The sequence below is a fragment of the Monodon monoceros genome, unplaced genomic scaffold, assembly GCF_005190385.1.
Source record: "Monodon monoceros isolate NGI ecotype Baffin Bay Population unplaced genomic scaffold, NGI_Narwhal_1 Super_Scaffold_3, whole genome shotgun sequence".
NCBI classification, from domain to species: domain Eukaryota; kingdom Metazoa; phylum Chordata; class Mammalia; order Artiodactyla; family Monodontidae; genus Monodon; species Monodon monoceros.
The window spans coordinates 8169928-8189626 of NW_021703780.1; the positions used below are offsets into that span (position 1 = coordinate 8169928).

The 19699-nt window shown below is 40.0% G+C and overlaps 1 protein-coding gene across 1 annotated transcript in view; it reads right to left on the minus strand.

The window, feature by feature from the left end:
* Positions 1-14204, minus strand: part of OFCC1 (orofacial cleft 1 candidate 1) — a 57373-nt gene extending 43169 nt beyond the window's left edge. Inside the window, 1 exon segment of the mRNA XM_029244258.1 lies at positions 14050-14204. Within this exon segment, the coding sequence (XP_029100091.1) occupies positions 14050-14204 (155 nt within the window).
* Between the last annotated feature and the right edge of the window lie 5495 nt (positions 14205-19699).

Sequence of the window (19699 nt, forward strand, 5' to 3'; positions counted from 1 at the left end):
CTTTTATAAGATGAGCATCTTAGGGTCCACATCCCTCCTACACCTTTCTTCCAATCTTTTATCTCCAAATCTCTTTCAACTATACCTTCACTTTTTTTCAAGAATGGAAATGTACATTCTGTTATAACCATAATAATTATAGCATTTTTTTTGCTTTGTCTATAAATTGATTCCAACAACCAAAACCTGATAAGCTTTATAATTGTGACTTTATTAATAAAACTTATGGCAAGACTATGTTGGTCGATAAATTATTTTTCCTCTTATTACAATGTCATGACCCCTGTGCTACTCAAAGGAGAATGGATTTGGCATCAAGGTTAAATGGCCCTTTCATCTAATGTTTATGATTCTCACTTCCCCATCAACCTTCTTTTTTGTTCCTCTCTTTCTCTGAAACTTCAATTCATCAAATATTTGATTCCCTGGGTGGAATCTCTGCTTCATTTAACTATCTTTCCTGTATTTTCTAAATCTTTGACAGCTTTTTTTTCTACATCCTGGAACATTTCTTTAACTTTGTCTTACAACTCTTTTATTGAGTCTTTTTTTTTTTTTAATTTCCAGTTAGACTTAATTTCTAAGAGTTCTTTTTGTTATCTGATTTTTTTTTTTGGCATCCTATTATTGTTTTAGGAATGCAATACCTTCTTTAATTTCTCCAAGGAGAGTTTGTTTTGATTTGTTTTGTTGTAATTTCTCCACTATCTTAATTGCCTCCATTGCTCAGGATAAGTTTTTTAGTTTGCTTTTCACAGTCTTTCCATTTCATACTGCTGTTTTTCCTCAAATATTTGACAATCCTTGGTTGACCATCTACATTTAAGTACAAGAGAATTGAAAGGCTAACAAATCCTTATGTATGCGAGTGCAACCTCTTTTTAAGGTAGACAACCATAACTTCAGGATACAAAGATAAGGAGGCAGCCATTAAACTGTCCTCTTACATGTGAGCATAAAGCCCCAGGATCTGTAAAACTTGTCCAAATATTCTCAGACAACTGCTTCAAAACATTTAAAGAAGAATCTCTTCAGTTTCCTCCTATTGATAAATGCCTGACTGTCCACCATTCCAAGGATTTTAATTATATTTTGTTTGTTGTCATATCCCCAAAAAGAACTCTGAAAAACTAGGTAACCTTTAGATGACTTTGGGTTCACATACAAAATGTTTCATCATAGAGTAAACACTTGCTACAAATGTAATTTCTGGTATACCGTAAATACTGAAATTTTTAAATAACTCTGTTACATCACTTTTACAGATCTCATAAATGTATCCAATGGAATCTATATGCAATATTTGATACCCTCTATTGCTCATTTTCAAAATACATGAACTAGCTCTTCTTTATTGTTGATAACTTGTAACATTCCTTTTTCAACTTGGACTCCTATTTCTATTTCACTTCCCCTACGGAAATTTATTGTTATATTCTCATTTGTTATATATTGGTGCTTGAATAAACATATATTTTGTTGAACACTCTACATTCATCTGCAACAAAAATATATATAAATTGAAATTATACTTTTTTCTGCATTCTATAATCCTTGAATCCTTTATTAACTTTTTCTTCTCAATTAAGCTATAATTAGTTCACAATTGAGCAAAAGTATAAATACAGCATATAACAACTATTGATACATAATTATCAAACACAAAATGTAAAAATGCCCCTAAGTAAAAGGAATTATACAGGGCCCCTCCGTTCAGTTCAGCATCTTACGCCCTGCACAACTGCAGGGGGCGCCATTCAACCCAAAGCTTGCGTGAGCATCCTCCTTGAAGTAGTGCATCTGTACAGGGATAAGTGGCAGCCACGTGTGGGATGTTTTTGTTCAATCAGCTCATTTGTTTGGAATATTACTGACATATATTTCAGCCTCGATTTGGTTGCTATTTTTCTGGATATACACATTGAAAAACATTGTTCATATAAATAAAGAAATGAAAATGGAAGGGACTTTTGTTACAATTCGTGGAATCATCAAATTATTTTTAATAATCTATGAGTTGGCTCTATCTGTGCCTGAAGACCCCCTCCCCATACCCCTTTACATGCAAGAGTAAGCATTGTGTGTGAAGGAGAAAAAGAGGTGGCAGGGGAGAACTCTGGTTTTGTTCTCAACTTTCAAATAGACCTTGTATTTGCAATTCTGCTCTCTTCTACTGGCCAACTCCCTGGGGTGTTGCTGGATCTACTGGTTCCCTCTCCCCCTGCCACTTCCTCCAGGTGATCACTTTTTTGATCCTGCTTCATCAACCAATGCAGTTCAACTATTTTTCCTTTTCCAGAAATTCATTGTCATCTCTTATCTGCAGATCCCTACCATCCTACATGCTTTTATTAGTCTTTTACTAACCTTTTAATAAAAACTCAAGAGAAATATGAGGAAAAAAAATATATATATATATCTTGAACCAAAAACTCATAGAAAGGCCATATTATATTCACCAGCTAAACTAAACAGACCATTAAAATGTGTCCTACCCAGAGCAGTGAAGGTCCTTTTAGTGCCTGTTCAGGGCGGCCCAGCTGTTCGTTCCACCACTAAGCCTTGCCGTTTTCATCATTAAAATGAACTGTGCCTAATGGAGCCCACAAAGCACTACACTAGTGACTGTGGTTAAAGTCATAGGGTCAATGAATACAAGCCCATACCTGCTTTATCCTAGCAAGAATTCAGCTTTCAATTTTCCTAGCACCAAACAGAAGAAAAATTCCAAACTGCATTTACAAGGTCGTACCAGTAGGGAGGAAAAGATTGCCTTCAGCAAGCACAAGCCTTTAGAAAGCACACCTGTTTCTTTGTTATTGATAGTGTGATTAATTGATCCCTAGAATCTGATTGAGAACATTGGTATATAAATCTTGTCACATGTACAGCTCCAGAAACATCACTGCTAGTAATGCATAGCATATTTCAACGGCCCCTGGCATGCATTTCTGGATTAGTGTCACATAGGGGTTCACATGAAACAACAAGCGCCATTTGTTTATACGGTCACACTTCTATCCTTCATTTTCCTTCAGATTCAACTTGACATGGGCTTTACGTATCAATAAACACATCGGTGTGGGTTTACATTTCTTCGTCAGTATCCAGGAACAAAATATAGGTTGATTCACAAGGGGAATTAATGTCATGAAAGGATATTTTTGTTACCAAAAGAAGCAAATATTATTACTTATTCAGTGTGCCCACTACCCGAACTGTTCACTTGTTTATTCTCTCAATCATTCCACCATATTTATTGGGCACCTAGTATATGAAGGACACTGTTCCAATGTAGTAGGTGACAATGATCCCAGTCCCTAAGGAAATTACAGCCAGGGGGAAAAATAACTAGCACATAAATAATAGCAGCTTCAAATAGAAAGGCACAACCAATGAGATAAAAATGACACAACTCGTCATAAAGAAACCACTGAGAAGTTGACCAAAGCCTGAGATCCCTCAAAAAATTAGACAGAGGTGGAAAAAAAAATTCAAACTCATTGGAAATGTAAGTATTAACAACATGGTGATTGATTAGGGACTGAGGCTTTACATACATGATATCATTTCATCCTCACTACAACCCATAAGGGAGGGCTACATTATCCCCACTTTACAGATAAGGACACTCAAACTCCCAAGAGGTTAGGTGACATGCCGAAGGCCACCTAGGAGGCTGTGATCCAGGTTTCAAAGGCCAGTGTGCCTTCACTGCCTAGACCACTCTCTTAGCTGAGTTGCTCACCTGTCACTTAGTATCTTTGACAGGCATTAAGGCCTAGAGTTGCTCCATGTGAGGTAAGTGGGGAAAAGCAAATGAAAAATTTATTATGACTGAAAAATGTGTCTTTTAACTAAGGGAAAGCTAAAACCTCTTACATTGATTCCTAAGTGAATTTCTGACTAACATTCATGTGCCTAAGTTCCCCAGTAAAAGTTCTAAACTGGCCCAAAACATTAGTATTTACAAATGAAAAATAGCGCTGAAAATTCCACAGATTGTAAAGAACTTAAGGAAATGTCCCCCACCTTCCTGGTTCACATAACTTCATATCCAGTGGTCAGTTGGGAAAATAGGAAAGACAGCTCGTAACTATTGGAACTCGATCTCTCTAGTTCACAGCACACTACAAAATATTCGGTCTGACTAAGCTGTTTCTTTGATTGCTATTTTGTTATTCCCAACATTATAACTATACACACACACACACACAAATAGATTTTCACATATATATGTGGGTTTTTTGGTGGCTTACTTTTAACAAGGTGTTAAGAAGAAAATTCACCTTTTCTATCCTCTGAATACTATCTAAAGGGAGGTTATTATCTAGAATCTGCCTCATTGTGTGTGTGTGTGCTGTATATACTTGTTTCAGTGGATAAAACCAAAATCTTAGAACTGTCTGTATTTTCAAAATACTTCTTTTGAATCTATGAAAATCACAAAAATAATGTAACCTTTTCAAACTGTGCTAAATAATTTAGATCCAGTTTCTATTATTCTTTTGTCTCCTGGGTCACAGAGATATGGGTGGTTTGTAATCTAAGCCAGTGGCTCTCAAACTTTAGTGTACATTCAAATCACCTAGAGGGCTGCTGGGCCGGCCCACTGCACTTACACCACTAGCAAGTTTGGAGGTGACACGGATGCTACTGGTTCAAAGACTAGCCTGTCAGAACCATAGCATTAAACCAATCTGAACAAGAAAGAGCACTGAACTAGGAATCAAGAGACCGAGACTCTAATCCTAGATCTGTCACTGTCTTGCCAGGTAACTTTACTGAAGTCATTTGACCTCTCTCAGATTCTGTTTCTCCATTAAATGACATACTTTAATTAAATAACTTCTAAAAATCCCATGTCATTCTATAATTCTGTAACTGACCCAGAAGATAGAGACTACTCGACCATGCACACCAAACGATTTGAAAGATCAGTTCTTAACAGCTAACACAGTCATTCTGTTTCAAGAAAAATATATGCTATCGTCCCATACTGTCAGTTCTGCAATAATGCCATATATGCATTCCTAAAAATCATCACATTATGCTAAATTGTGACAAAAAAAAAGACCATGATTTATGGGTAAAATGGGATTAGGGACACAACACTAAAAAATGTTAATCAGTGACTCATAGGAAAAAAAAGATAGGAACCTAATAACAGTAGCAGGGTTTCCTACAGGTTCAATGGTTAAGCAATGCACAAATGCTACAATAAATATGACACTTTACCTTGGAAAAGACTGGAAGTCTGCTGTGGACTTGGGCTGGGAAGAGTTGCAGCCTGTGAATTATTTCAAAGTGGTGGAAGGAAGGTGATCTGAAATAGAAAGTTGTAACAGCAGATATGGACAGATGTAACCCATTGATCTCACTCGGGAGTTGGCACGAACATCACAGTCCAACAACCTTTTGCAGCCTTAAACCCTGGGGCATGTTTTCCTGTCTTGGAGATGAAGGTCCTACAAAGCATGCATCTATAGTAGATACCTGTTTCATCAAATTTGAAAATTAGGTCCAATGTGTAGCCTCCTTCTTCAATTAACTTCTGTATCACTGCTGGAAATACTTTCTCATCTGTGCTCACAACTTTGCCCAACAGCCGAGGGTTTTGGAAATTGCAGCAACATTTAAAGCTACTACAACAGTCACTACTGGCACCAAAAGGACCTGGATTTGGCAATTTCCATTTAAGGTCTTCAAGTATAAATAGTGCTTTCCTTTTGTATATGCTCGGCGACTTGAACCAAAACGCTTAGATTCATCTGGGATGTTGAAAGAGGTCAGTTGTTTTTTTTTTTCTTTAATGTAGAAAAAAATCACAAACTCAAAGAATAGGAAAAGACAACCTTCAAGGTTAATGCTACCTGGGAGATGTCTGAGGTGTGCCCGTGTGTATGCTTTGTGTATTTCTACATGTTTTGGTTTATGGAAGAAATATGCTTAAACAAACTCAAAATTCACATTTTACTAAAATTATTCCATAACATCATTCACATTCATATTTCCAAAACAGGTGCTTGGCAAAATGAATGCACTTTTGATGACAAATATTACAGCCTTGATGTTGGAAATGCCATACGGTCAGGTATAGAATATTGTGAATCTTCCATAGTCTCTCATAGGTGGGATTGAAGACATTTAAGAAATGACTTCTATTACATGGGGAACAACCCATGAGACTCATGACTTTAATACAATTAGTCATAGTATAGATGAGAATGTAAGGGCTGGGCCTGGGGGTCCTTAAAAGGAAGGTCCAGACAAAGGTCAGGTGTTTATTAAGGTTAATGCTATCTGAGATAATTTCTGATGATGCTCAAAGATACAGAGCCATTTCCACAACTGAAGTTGCCGACAAAACTGGCCCCTTTTCTTCTCTTCACCTACCTGTCAGAGAACATGGTGCTTATCCCTCTCCAAATTTTCATCAATTGAAACCAGTTTCCTCTTGATTACCCTTGTGTAACTTCTTTATGGGAATTGTTTTCCCATACTTATTATGAACATTTTAATAGAATGTTAAAAAAATACAATAGAAGAATTTCAGAAAACAGCCATAGGAAGTATTGAAGGTGTGGAAACATTTTCCACAAGCATAAGAAGAATGTGCCTGGGTAATTCAGACTCACAGAAGAAGAGTCAAAGGAACAGTTTAACAACCCAGGTATTTTTCTTGACCCCTCTATTGCACTTACACCTCACAGTCTGTCTGTCAGGAAATCCTGTTGTCTTGCATATTCAAAATACATCTACAATTCTATAACTTCTCACCACCTCTACTGTTAATCCTCTGGTCCAACCCACTTCCATCTTCCCCCCAAAACAATAAACTAGCTGGTCTCCTTGTTTCCATCTTGACCCCTCTCCTAGCTATTCTCAAACCAGCAGCCACAGCTGTCCTTTTAAGCTTTGCAATGGTTCCACATCTCATTCAGGATAAAAGACAACTCATCTCCTCTCTCTCTCTCTCATATCATACAGGTTTGTTGATATTCCTGGAACATACCAGGCATGTCCCAACTCTACCTCAAGGTTTTGCTCACATATCACTGCCTCAATGAGAATCACCCTAATCCATTTAAAAATTGTAAGCTACTCTTCAACACTCACACACACATACGTACACTCACCCAAGTAATTCCCTTCAGATTGTTCCTTTTTATCCCCCCATAGCGTGTATTTCCTTCCACAGTGTCAGGTAATTTACTGTGAGCCATGATTATTGCCTATCATCTCTCTTCCCCTGACTGGTATATAAGCATCATGAAGACAATGGATCTTCGCTGTCGTAATAATGTATTGTATCAAGAATAGTACCTGGCATATAATAAGTGCTCAATAAATATCCAATGTATGAACCATTTTCAAATTAATGGAAACAAATATGAGGAAGAAGTCTGTTGATCTTCATGATAGAGAAAACAAGAAATAAAGAGAAGTGCATAAAAAGAAATTAAAAGAATAAGAAAAAGTTTTTTTCAAAACTACTAAAATAAGCTCCCTGGAGGAAACTTCTTTTGATTGACCAGGCCATTTTTGAGAGATAATATGGCTTCATTGGTTAATAACCAGTAAGGAAACAGAAAAGAAACAGGAAATATGAGGTAAAATCCCAATTTCTATTCTCAGTGAGAATTAGACATTGGCCACATATTTCTACAGAGAGATCTCCGCTGCTCCTCTCTTTTTCGAAAAGGATGTCACTGGCTCAGTGGATTACAACTTTACAACTTAATGATTTCCATCACTTCTGTCAGGGTGGGGCTTAACTGTATAATAGCATTATATTTTACTCTATGAATACTTGAAAATACCCTGTCCCAATAAGCTAAATGGAAAGTTCAAGTGCACTGATTATTTACCCACTTTAAGGTGAGGGTGAATATCACATTTCCTATTGCATAGAAATAAAATAACCAAAAAAAAAAAATCCTCTATTTTAATATACTTAGTAAGGTCCTTAATTAAGATTCCAGAGATAAATGAAAATATTCTACATGCAAATATTCTAGCTATTCACAAAGAACAAAAACATAAACAGAAATAATTTGATTTAAGGAGCTATTTTAAAAGGAGAAATTCTATATTAAACTATTATCACTCTGGTGATGAATAGGCTTCATATGACAGAAAGAAAAATTAATACCATCATTTATCATCTAAATTGCCATTTTACACTTAAGCATTATAGGTAACCAAATGAAAATTTAAGAAAAACAAAATGAATTTTCAAAATTATATATGACTTTTTTGCAAGTGAGATTAATGTAGAAATTCAGATATAGAAAATAAGCATAAATAGGCAATCCGAATAATTCTACCAAACCAACATTTCCCTTACAATAAAAAAGCTTTTTTAATCAATAATGTGCAGGCTATTTCTTCAGATTTCAAATAATCTTGGTCAATATAAAAGCAATCCTAAATCTCTTCAGAAATCAAAGTATATGAGTGGGCTTCCGGGAAAGATGGCGGAAGAGTAAGACGCGGAGATCACCTTCCTCCCCACAGATACACCAGAAATACATCTACACGTGGAGCAACTCCTACAGAACACCTACTGAACGCTGGCAGAAGACCTCAGACCTCCCCAAAGGCAAGAAACTCCCCACGTACCTGGGTAGGGCAAAAGAAAAAAGAATAAACAGAGACAAAAGAATAGGGACGGGACCTGCACCAGTGGGAGGGAGCTGTGAAGGAGGAAAAGTTTCCACACACTAGGAGCCCCCTCGCGGGCGGAGACGGCGGGTGGCGGAGGGGGGAAGCTTCGGGGCCGCGGAGGAGAGCGCAGCAACAGGGGTGCGGAGAGCAAAGCGGAGAGATTCCCGCACAGAGGATCGGTGCCGACCGGCACTCACCAGCCCGAGAGGCTTGTCTGCTCACCCGCCGGGGCGGGCGGGGCTGGGAGCTGAGGCTCGGGCTTCGGTCGGAGCGCAGGGAGAGGACTGGGGTTGGCGGCGTGAACACAGCCTGCAGGGGGTTAGTGCGCCACAGCTGGCCGGGAGTCGGGGAAAAAGTCTGGACCTGCCGAAGAGGGAAGAGACTTTTTCTTACCTCTTTGTTTCCTGGTGCGCAAGGAGGGGGATTCAGAGCGCTGCTTAAAGGAGCTCCAGAGACGGGCGCGAGCCGCGGCTAAAGGCGCGGGCCCCAGAGACGGGCGGGAGACGCTAAGGCTGCTGCTGCCGCCACCAAGAAGCCTGTGTGCGACCACAGGTCACTCTCCACACCTCCCCTCCCGGGAGCCTGTGCAGCCCGCCACTGCCAGGGTCCCTGGACCCAGGGACAACTTCCCCGGGAGAACGCACGGTGCGCCTCAGGCTGGTGCAACGTCACGCCGTTCTCTGCCGCCGCAGGCCCGCCCCGCACGCAGTGCCCCTCCCTCCCCCCCCCCCACCCCGGCCTGAGCGAGCCAGAGCCACCGAATCAGCGGCTCCTTTAACCCCGTCCTGTCTGAGCAAAAAACAAACGCCCTCCAGCGACCTACACGCAGAGGCGGGGCCAAATCCAAAGCTGAGCCCCGGCAGCTGTGCGAACAAAGAAGAGAAAGGGAAATCTCTCCCAGCAGCCTCAGGAGCAGCGGATTAAAGCTCCCCAATCAACTTGATGTACCTGCATCTGTGGAATACATGAATAGACAACGAATCATCCCAAATTGAGGAGGTGGAGTTTGAGAGCAAGATTTATGATTTTTTCCCCTTTTCCTCTTTTTAGCCGTGTGGACGAAAGGCTCTTGTTGCTGTAGCCAGGAGTCAGTGCTGTGCCTCTGAGGTGGGAGAGCCAACTTCAGGACACTGGTCCACAGGAGACCTCCCAGCTCCACATATCAAACGGCGAAAATCTCCCAGAGATCTCCATCTCAACACCAGCACCCAGCTTCACTCAACGACCAGCCAGCTACAGTGCTGGACATCCTATGCCAAACAACTAGCAAGACAGGAACACAACCCCACCCATTAGCAGAGAGGCTGCCTAAAATCATAATAAGTCCACAGACACCCCAAAACACACCACCAGACGTGGACCTGCCCACCAGAAAGACAAGATCCAGCCTCATCCACCAAAACACAGGCACTAGTCCCCTCCACCAGGAAGCCTACACAACCCACTGAACCAACCCTAGCCACTGGGGACAGACACCAAAAACAACGGGAACTACGAACCTGCAGCCTGCAAAAAGGAGACCCCCAAAACAGTAAGATAAGCAAAATGAGAAGACAGAAAAACACACAGCAGATGAAGGAGCAAGATAAAAGCCCACGAGACCTAATAAATGAAGAGGAAATAGACAGTCTACCTGAAAAAGAATTCGGAATAATGATAGTAAAGATGATCCAAAATCTTGGAAATAGAATAGACAAAATGCAAGAAACATTTAACAAGGACCTAGAAGAACTAAAGATGAAACAAACAACGATGAACAACACAATAAATGAAATTAAAAATACTCTAGATGGGATCAATAAAAGAATAACTGAGGCAGAAGAACGGATAAGTGACCTGGAAGATAAAATAGTGGAAATAACTACTGCAGAGCAGAATAAAGAGAAAAGAACTGAGGACAGTCTCAGAGACCTCTGGGACAACATTAAATGCACCAACATTCGAATTATAGGGGTTCCAGAAGAAGAAGAGAAAAAGAAAGGGACTGAGAAAATATTTGAAGAGATTATAGTTGAAAACTTCCCTAATATGGAAAAGGAAATAGTTAAGTCCAGGAAGCACAGAGAGTCCCATACAGGATAAATCGAAGGAGAAATACACCAAGACACATATTAATCAAACTGTCAAATATTAAATACAAAGAAAACATATTAAAAGCAGCAAGGGAAAAACAACAAAAAACACACAAGGGAATCCCCATAAGGTTAGCAGCTGATCTTTCAGCAGAAGCTCTGCAAGCCAGAAGGGACTGGCAAGACATATTTAAAGTGATGAAGGAGAAAAACCTGCAACCAAGATTACTCTACCCAGCAAGGATCTCATTCAGATTTGATGGAGAAATTAAAACCTTTACAGACAAGCAAAAGCTGAGAGAGTTCAGCACCACCAAACCAGCTTTACAACAACTGCTAAAGGAACTTCTCTAGGCAAGAAACACAAGAGAAGGAAAAGACCTACAATAATGAACCCAAAACAATTAAGAAAATGGGAATAGGAACATACATATCAATAATTACCTTAAATGTTAATGGAATAAATGCTCCCACCAAAAGACACAGATTGGCTGAATGGATACAAAAACAAGACCCATATATTTGCTGTCTACAAGAGACCCACTTCAGACCTAGAGACACATACAGACTGAAAGTAAGGGGTTGGAAAAAGATATTTCATGCAAATGGAAACCAAAAGAAATCTGGAGTAGCAACTCTCATATCAGACAAAACAGACTTTAAAATGAAGACTATTAGAAGAGACAAAGAAGGACACTACATAATGATCAAGGGATCGATCCAAGAAGAAGATATAACAATTTTAAATATTTATGCACACAACATAGGAGCACCTCAATACATAAGGCAAATACTAACAGCCATAAAAGGGGAAATCGACAGTAACACATTCATAGTAGGGGACTTTAACACCCCACTTTCACCAATGGACAGATCATCCAAAATGAAAATAATTAAGGAAACACAAGCTTTAAATGATACATTAAACAAGATGGACTTAATTGATATGTATAGGACATTCCATCCAAAAACAACAGAATACACATTTTTCTCAAGTGCTCATGGAACATTCTCCAGGATAGATCATATCTTGGGTCCAAATCAAGGCTTGGTAAATTTAAGAAACTTGAAATTGTATCAAGTGTCTTTTCCGACCACAACGCTATGAGACTAGATATCAATCACAGGAAAAGATCTGTAAAAAATATAAACACATGGAGGCTAAACAATACACTACTTAATAACGAAGTGATCACTGAAGAAATCAAAGAGGAAATAAAAGAATACCTAGAAACAAATGACAATGGAGACACGACGACCCAAAACACATAAACAAGTAGATAAAGTTTAACATGTTAGCAGGTGCTCTGATAGAGTTATGTGTTGGAAAGTTCTGGAACATAAAGGTACAAGTAAGGGGTCAATTCAAGTCAGGGGAGTTGGGGAGAAGACAGCATCATGGAGGAGACGTACAGAAACCCAGAGGAATGCCAGCAGATTGGTTTTGCATGTTCAGCCTAGATTCAGTGAGCATCTCCTAATGAAGCAAGTGAGAGCGATATGGCCTAGTCATTCCCTGCACCATCTTCCCCGCTTCTGCTGTTCCTTTCACCTCTCAGCTGGATATACTAACGTCCATCCATCCACTGTGTGTAGCTTCCTTATCTTTCTATTTTCTGACTCATGGCAGGTCAAGAAAAAACAAGAAGTACAGTAACAAGTGACTATACTGTTTCAAATTAAATTCTAGATTAGTGGTTACCAAAGTTTCATCCAGGGAGCTTTAAGAATACTAACACTGGGTTCTACTCCTAGAGGTTCAGATTTCATTGGTCTGATATGAGACCCCCCCAAAATTACAATATGAAGCCAATGCTTCCTACCACTGATATCATAGTAATTGTACCACTGGTAAGATTCTCCAACTTTAGAATACATGCAAATTATGTGAGTATCTTGTTAAAATAACAATTCTAGTTTTGGAGCGTGGCCTGAGATTCTACTTTTCTAACAAGCATCCAGGTGATGCTATGCTGCTGGTCTGAGGGGCCTAGTTTGTGTAGCAAGATTCTAGATCGTAGCACTTGACCACAGATGCTATTCCCTGAGCTGTCACAGTGTCACTTCAGCCTAGGGCCTCCCTCATGAGCCCACCATGCCTGTTTTGCCTCCTTTCTCCTCCACTATTTACCTAGTCTAATGGTACTTAAAATATGGCCCTGGACCAGCAGCATCACGATGACCCAGAAATTAGTGTGAAATTCAAATTCTCAGAACTTACACCCCAGACCTAATAAATCAGAAATTCTGGGGATAGGAGCAGCCATCTGTATTTTCATATCCAAGTGATGCTGACCTAGGCTGTATGTTTAAGGATCTTTCTTCCTCCCCTTTTCGTTCGTCTGACCAACTACTCTCAATCACTGATTCTATCTGATTTCACTTTGGAATCACTTAAAGGATCTTTATAATATGCCTATCCCCCTCCCCTGAATCTCTAGGAGAAGGTCCAGTTATGAAAATATTCACATGAAAGCTCCCCAGGTGATTCTAAGATACAGTTGGGGCTGAGAATCATTGTTCTGAATAACATCCGGGTGGTCTCTTATATGGAATCTCTTCCTTGAGCCAGTCTCAAGTTCTGGAATCTAATGACTCATGAACAGATTTCCCAGATTATCAACCATCTTCCTCTTCCAATATTGTTGGCTGACTTCTGAATTCCCTTTCACAATACTTCCCATTGATAATATTAGAGGGACATGATTCAGGAACACTCAGAATCCCTTTTGCCTTACTCAATCTGAGATTAGGGTATCTGATTTGAAAATTTCCATAAATGCATGCCTGTTCATTTAACTCATCACTTGTTTTTCCAAATATTGCTGTTTACAAGTTTGCCATTGGTCTGATTAAGGGCTTTCTAGTTGTAGAGGTGGAGCTACAACCAGGTCTTTTTTTTTTTTTTTTCTCTAAGTAAACCTGTCTTCACACAGACTAGTAACCCAATCAAAGAACAAGCCAATCTTGAGGTTGCCGCCTGGCCAGGCTCCCAAATGGTGCCTGCAGGTTCCCAATGAAATGGGCTATACCGTGACCAGCCAGAGACACATTGATTAGGTCTCAGCAAGTACAAAGATGGGAGTACAAACCTCTCTGGGATTTGTATGGTTGTCCTAAGTGTGGTCCTAATCCACATTGAGGGTGACCACACTTTCAGGACCAGGCACAAAAGAAATCCAAATAAGAAGCTAAGAGCCAATCCCATTCTTTCATTTCAAGCGTAGCGTTGTGTAAACTCAAAATGCTCTGCTAAATCATGTTGCATCAACCAGCTTTGTAGCTAAGACCTGCAGGCTTTAATTACTTTAAGAGGAAAGCGTGGTATCCAAAGAAAGTTTCATTACAAACTGGCATTTGCTCAGAGGTGGAAGGAGGCCCAGAAATGAGGCTGTGTCGGGGTTCCTTTACCAAATCAAATGTCTGTTCATCCTTCCTAGTGACCAGACTGGTGATCTACATAATTAATATAAGCTCACATTGAAGTAAACATGAAATGATTAAACAGGAATCATGTGAGGAGGGAAACGAGAGAAGGAATTAATGGGCAACAGAATCTTAGAAACAGGGGAGAGCATTACACGTTATTCTGAAACTAATTTTTGTTCTCGTCCAAAACCTAATTGGTTTTTAAACTTCTTTCTCCACAACAGCCCAGACAAGGTGCTTTGGGACATGTGTTATATACAAAACATTTACATCGTGGCTCTTGTAGCCTAGTCAGCAATTTGTGGAATAGTAAATTTAAAAAGCAGTACAGTAATAAAAATAATAGTTGCATAAACTGCATTCCTTACAGACCGAACTTGGAGGACCAGCAATAGAAATCTTGAGAAGCCACTACTATTGGCATTCAAACAGCAGCTCTGATGTGGTAGGAAGAGTCAAGGTAGGGATTTTTATTTACATTTATTGAGTCTGCTAGGGACCAGGCACCATGCTAAATGCTGGGACTGTGCAATCTCATTTAACAATAAAAGCAACATCTTATGTAAACTCTCTGATATCCTCATGCAGGACACACAACACATAGGGCTAGTAAATGAGAACTATTAAGCAAAGCGATGCAAGATACGCATGCCCCATAGGGGTGGGATAGAGAGGGTGGGAGGGAGACGCAAGAGGGAGGAGATATGGGGATATATGTATATGTATAGCTGATTCACTTTGTTATAAAGCAGAAACTAACACACCATTGTAGAGCAATTATACTCCATTAAAGATGTTAAAAAAAAAAAAGATAAATGACACCAAAGTTGGGGAAAACGTTAATACCTGCAGTATCTCTTGCTTAAAGCCTCCTTGTCTAGAAATTATGAATTATGCTTGCTTGCTTTTTAATGTTCGATTAAGGAATTAAGTTAAAAGGAACAATAAACCCCTTTCCTGAAGTTTTCTTCATCAGGAAAAAAAGTTATGTTTGGATGCCACCTCTGATCCTTCCTCAAATGAAGAGTTATGGTTGGATGTCATCAAGGGTCCATAATACAGGGTGGAGCCTACTCAGGGGTCTTTTCCTGCCCAAGACAGAAAGAATCACACATTTGCCAGGGACTGATGTCAGAGTGAGTAATACTATATTTAATAGGAACCCTGAAAGAAACACCCAAAACCCTTTGTTTTTTTCCTGTCTCATCATCTCCTAGAACTTCCGTTGAATAATAGTTTTTGTTTGTTTGTTTGTTTCATTTTAAGTTAAGCAAGACCCAGCACATGAGAGGAGGCATCTGGTAATTTTGCTATTGTCCTAAAATACAGCCCTGTGAGGAAGGCACTAAATGGCATCACCGTTAGAACAGGGAAGGAAACACGCTAGGAGAAGCTGACTTCCTGGTTATCACCACAGGCAGTAAAAATCAGAAGTTGAAGCCAGGAAGTTCATCCCATGTGTGTGCTCTAGACACTTCCCTGCACCCCTGTCATAGGGGTGGTGCCATTTGCATATGGACGAATATTTAGTAAATATAAACTGTCTTCGGTCATGAGTTCAGAAACATACCATAGGCCAACGGAAAATCAGAAAGATGGAAAAAGAAGGGGACTCAGGACAGTAATTCCTAGCAATACTGTAACTGATAATCAAAAGGGAAAGGATGGCTTTTTACTAACAGAATCAGTCCGGAGGGTCGCGGAATTTGTAGTTCATTCCTTCCTGAAGTGTCAATTATTTCCAGGTAATCTTTTTATTAGTAGTATTATATATTAATAAAGACTTATACCTGAACCAGGTATAAATCTCAATTGATGTTTTCCTTCAAGACCTAGAACACATGCCAGAAAGACTAGTAAGCAACCCCTAAGAAATGGGTCTGGGGGGCTTCCCTGGTGGCGCAGTTGTTGAGGGTCCGCCTGCCGATGCAGGGGACACGGGTTCGTGCCCCGGTCCGGGAGGATCCCACATGCCGCGGAGCGGCTGGGCCCGTGAGCCATGGCCGCTGAGCCTGCGCGTCTGGAGCCTGTGCGCCGCAACGGGAGAGGCCACAGCAGTGAGAGGCCCGCATACCTAGAACACAGCCTGAACCCTTTGGGCTGAGTGCCGTTGGGCAGCTTGATCTACCTTCCCCTGATCCCAGGAATAACACTGGAAGAGGAAAGGGACAAAGGAGCATCCTACAAACACAGCTTTTGTTTTTGAATTTCATTTTCATGGAGACTTGTGTCTGACAGAGGAGGTGGGGTCTACTTTCCATAGACAAGTGCTTGTATTTTCTCATTCTTATTATCATGGGAAAGGTGCAAAACGGAGTAGAGAATAAGTACAATGCAATATTTTTAAGTGTAAATTTTGAAAACTGGATGGAATTTTGCTGGACATCTTGCATTTGGAAAACTCATTATCTTGGCTCCAAAATTAGCAAAACATGTCTTATTTTCTGAAATAAACATAATTTTTATAACTACAAAACACTTAAAAAATCATTTCCAAGGCTGGACAAGTTTAACCCAACTTCCTAAAAACCATTGTGTCACCCAAGGGCAGTGCAACGGAACAGAGGAACAAAATGTGCATAAAATGTCTCTCTAAATAAGTGCAATTGGCAAGACTCTTTATCCACCACCTCCCAGCGCCAGGCACGCCCTCCAAACAAGGCAGACAATAAATAGGAACAACATGGTAAGGCTTTGCTCATGCCACACATCTGTTCACTTACTTGGATTGTGTTTTATATTTAGGCATAACAAGTTCGGATTGTCTTTATGTACAGTGACAGCAGTGCAAAGAATGTTGTTTGAACTCTGAATTGTATAAATACGGAGACATGTTGATTTGAGAAGAGAAAACAAGGCATGTGAAAATTGGCAAAATACCCATTTTAAGAATTATAGATACTCTTCTTTAAAAAAAAATAGACAAGAAACTCAATGGGCAGACCACCCACAAAGTACCATTAAGATCTAAACAACATGAAAAAAAGGCAATGTGCTCTAGCCAGTACAATTTTTGAAAGCATTAAGTTTAAAAATCCTTTAGTTTAATCCAGAGACCTTAACATGGTTCCTAAAATTACAGACTCCTTTTGGGTATTCACATATGTGAAATAAATCGGGATAATTAGAAAAAGATAATGATAGTTGCTAGTATATATAGGACACCTTCTATGCACCCAACCGAAACATCATATATGTTACCTTATGTGGTGCTACAAAATAAACCCCATAAAATAAATATTAAATGAAACATGACCTCATTTTTCAGATAAAGAAGCAGAGGCTGAGAGACTAAATAAATTGAATAAAGCTCACCTAGCAAGGTCAGTAGTAGAGGATGGTTTCAAACTCAAGCCCATCTGTTTCTAAGACATGCGGCCTTGTCATTACAATGCCCTGACATTCAAAAACTCCTTTCTACAGTAGGTTTAATTAGCATACAATGAATCAAATTCATTATTAACAATAAAACAAGAATACATAATCGAAAATAAGGACTCAGTTCCTAGAAGAAGAAATTTCATTGACATAATCTTCCAAGGAAACAAATAAGCAATTACATTAGGCAAATGTGCACTCTGTTTAAAAGAAACAAAAAGAGGAAAACATCCAACGATAATGCAAAATAAATCTGTCTCAAGCAATGAAAAGGTAATGAATAGAATGATCCAAGTGTTTTCTGTCTATGAGTTAGCCTGTCTGCAGGGCTAATAAGTGTACCTGTCTTTAGAGAGATTTTAATTAAATATGGGGCAATGCCCTTTGCCCCTATATTTCTCTGATGATCCTGGCCACCAGTACGGATTCTTTTTTTCTGCTTTCCTGCTGCACTTAATATCTGAATGACTCATTAACTTTGTATTATAGATTTACTTTTATATGTACAGATCTCTACCATGAGTTTTAAGCTCCTCAAAGGAAGCAAGTACATTCTGCACCTCTTTGTATGTCCCATAATGCCTTGCACATAATAAATGCTCAACTAATCGTTGGTTTAATTCAGGGCAAGACTTCTGCCACTAAGATTATCCAGACCCAGCAAATTTGACTAAAATGTAAGATAATGGTCCCAGCTACCTGGGCGACCTTTAAGACTTTTTGCAATGCAGCTTGTATTTTCCGCTCAAAGTGTCCAATATTTTGCAACGGACATCATCCTTTTCCTCTTTAAGAGACAGATCACCTTATATGAGAGTAGTAGGTACAGGTGAAGCTTGCTTTTTATATTAACTGTGTGTTTCAAAAGTTGTATTTCATTTTAATTTCTGCCATTCAAGAATTCCTCGAGGAAGCTCAAGGGGAACAACAGATTACAGGATCCACTGCAAAGCAGAAAAGATCATGGCTGGACTGGTGGAAAGAAGGGCGTGGATCAAAGCTTGAAAAATAATGCCGTAAAGAATAAATCCAGGGAGAGTGGACCCTTAAACCCCAAAACTCAGAGCAACCAGAAAAGAAAAAACGGACAAGAAGAGAGAGAAGATGAAGCAAAGGGACCAAGACATTAAGATTTGTAAGTGAGAGTTAAGGTTTAAGATGTTCTGTAAACGTTTATTGAGTGACTGAAAGAATGAATGTATAATATCAGAGTTCCTGCACTTCATTGAGCTTGAGAGAGCAGAGGCATAATGATAGGCTAGTAAAAGGGGATTGAAAGTCAGAGTAAAAAGGCACTTAAAGAATACAATTAGGGGCTTCGCTGGTGGCGCAGTGGTTGAGAGTCCGCCTGCCGATGCAGGGGACACGGGTTCGTGCCCCGTCTGGGAAGATCCCGCATGCCGCGGAGCGGTTGGGCCCATGAGCCATGGCCGCTGAGCCTGCGCGTCCGGAGCCTGTGCTCCGCAACGAGAGAGGCCGCAATAGTGAGAGGCCCGCGTAACGCAAAAAAAAAAGAATACAATTAGGCTGAAACAACCAAGAGTTCTTCGGGAGCTGTACAGAAAAACTGAACATGTTGTATTGCTTTTGAAAACTCCCAAGAAGTTTTGGGCAATGTTGGCTACCAAGCAACACATTAAAGAGTCATGGTCACACTGTGCCTCTCAAAATCATCCAGGTGGTTGGATGGAAACGGGGTGCACCACTTAGCAAACTACTTCACCAGCTGTCTCTGTGTGTGAATTTTGAAGCTGCCAAACCGTACACGAATGGCATGTTGGCCTCGACAGCCACACAAGTGCAGTGAGCCCCTGACTACAGCAGATGTGCTGTGTTCGCACAATATCCACAGTGGCTAGAGGGCAGCTCACTTCCTCAGAGGATGCTGGGTGCAGCAACTGCGGGTGACAGCAGTAGAATCAGAGAGGTTCTGCCCTGTAGTTTTTAAGTGCTGCCTGCCTTTCAAAGGCAGAGCCTCCAACTAATACAGGAGCTAACAATTTTGCAAAGGAAATACACTTGCAATATGAAAACAAGAGCAGCTGGATATCCAACTGTGTAAAGAAATTCAGAGAGCTCTTCTTTTCCCTCCAATTGATATTACTCACCCAAGTTTTATAGAGTCAAAAGCATATGCTTAAGTGTAATTA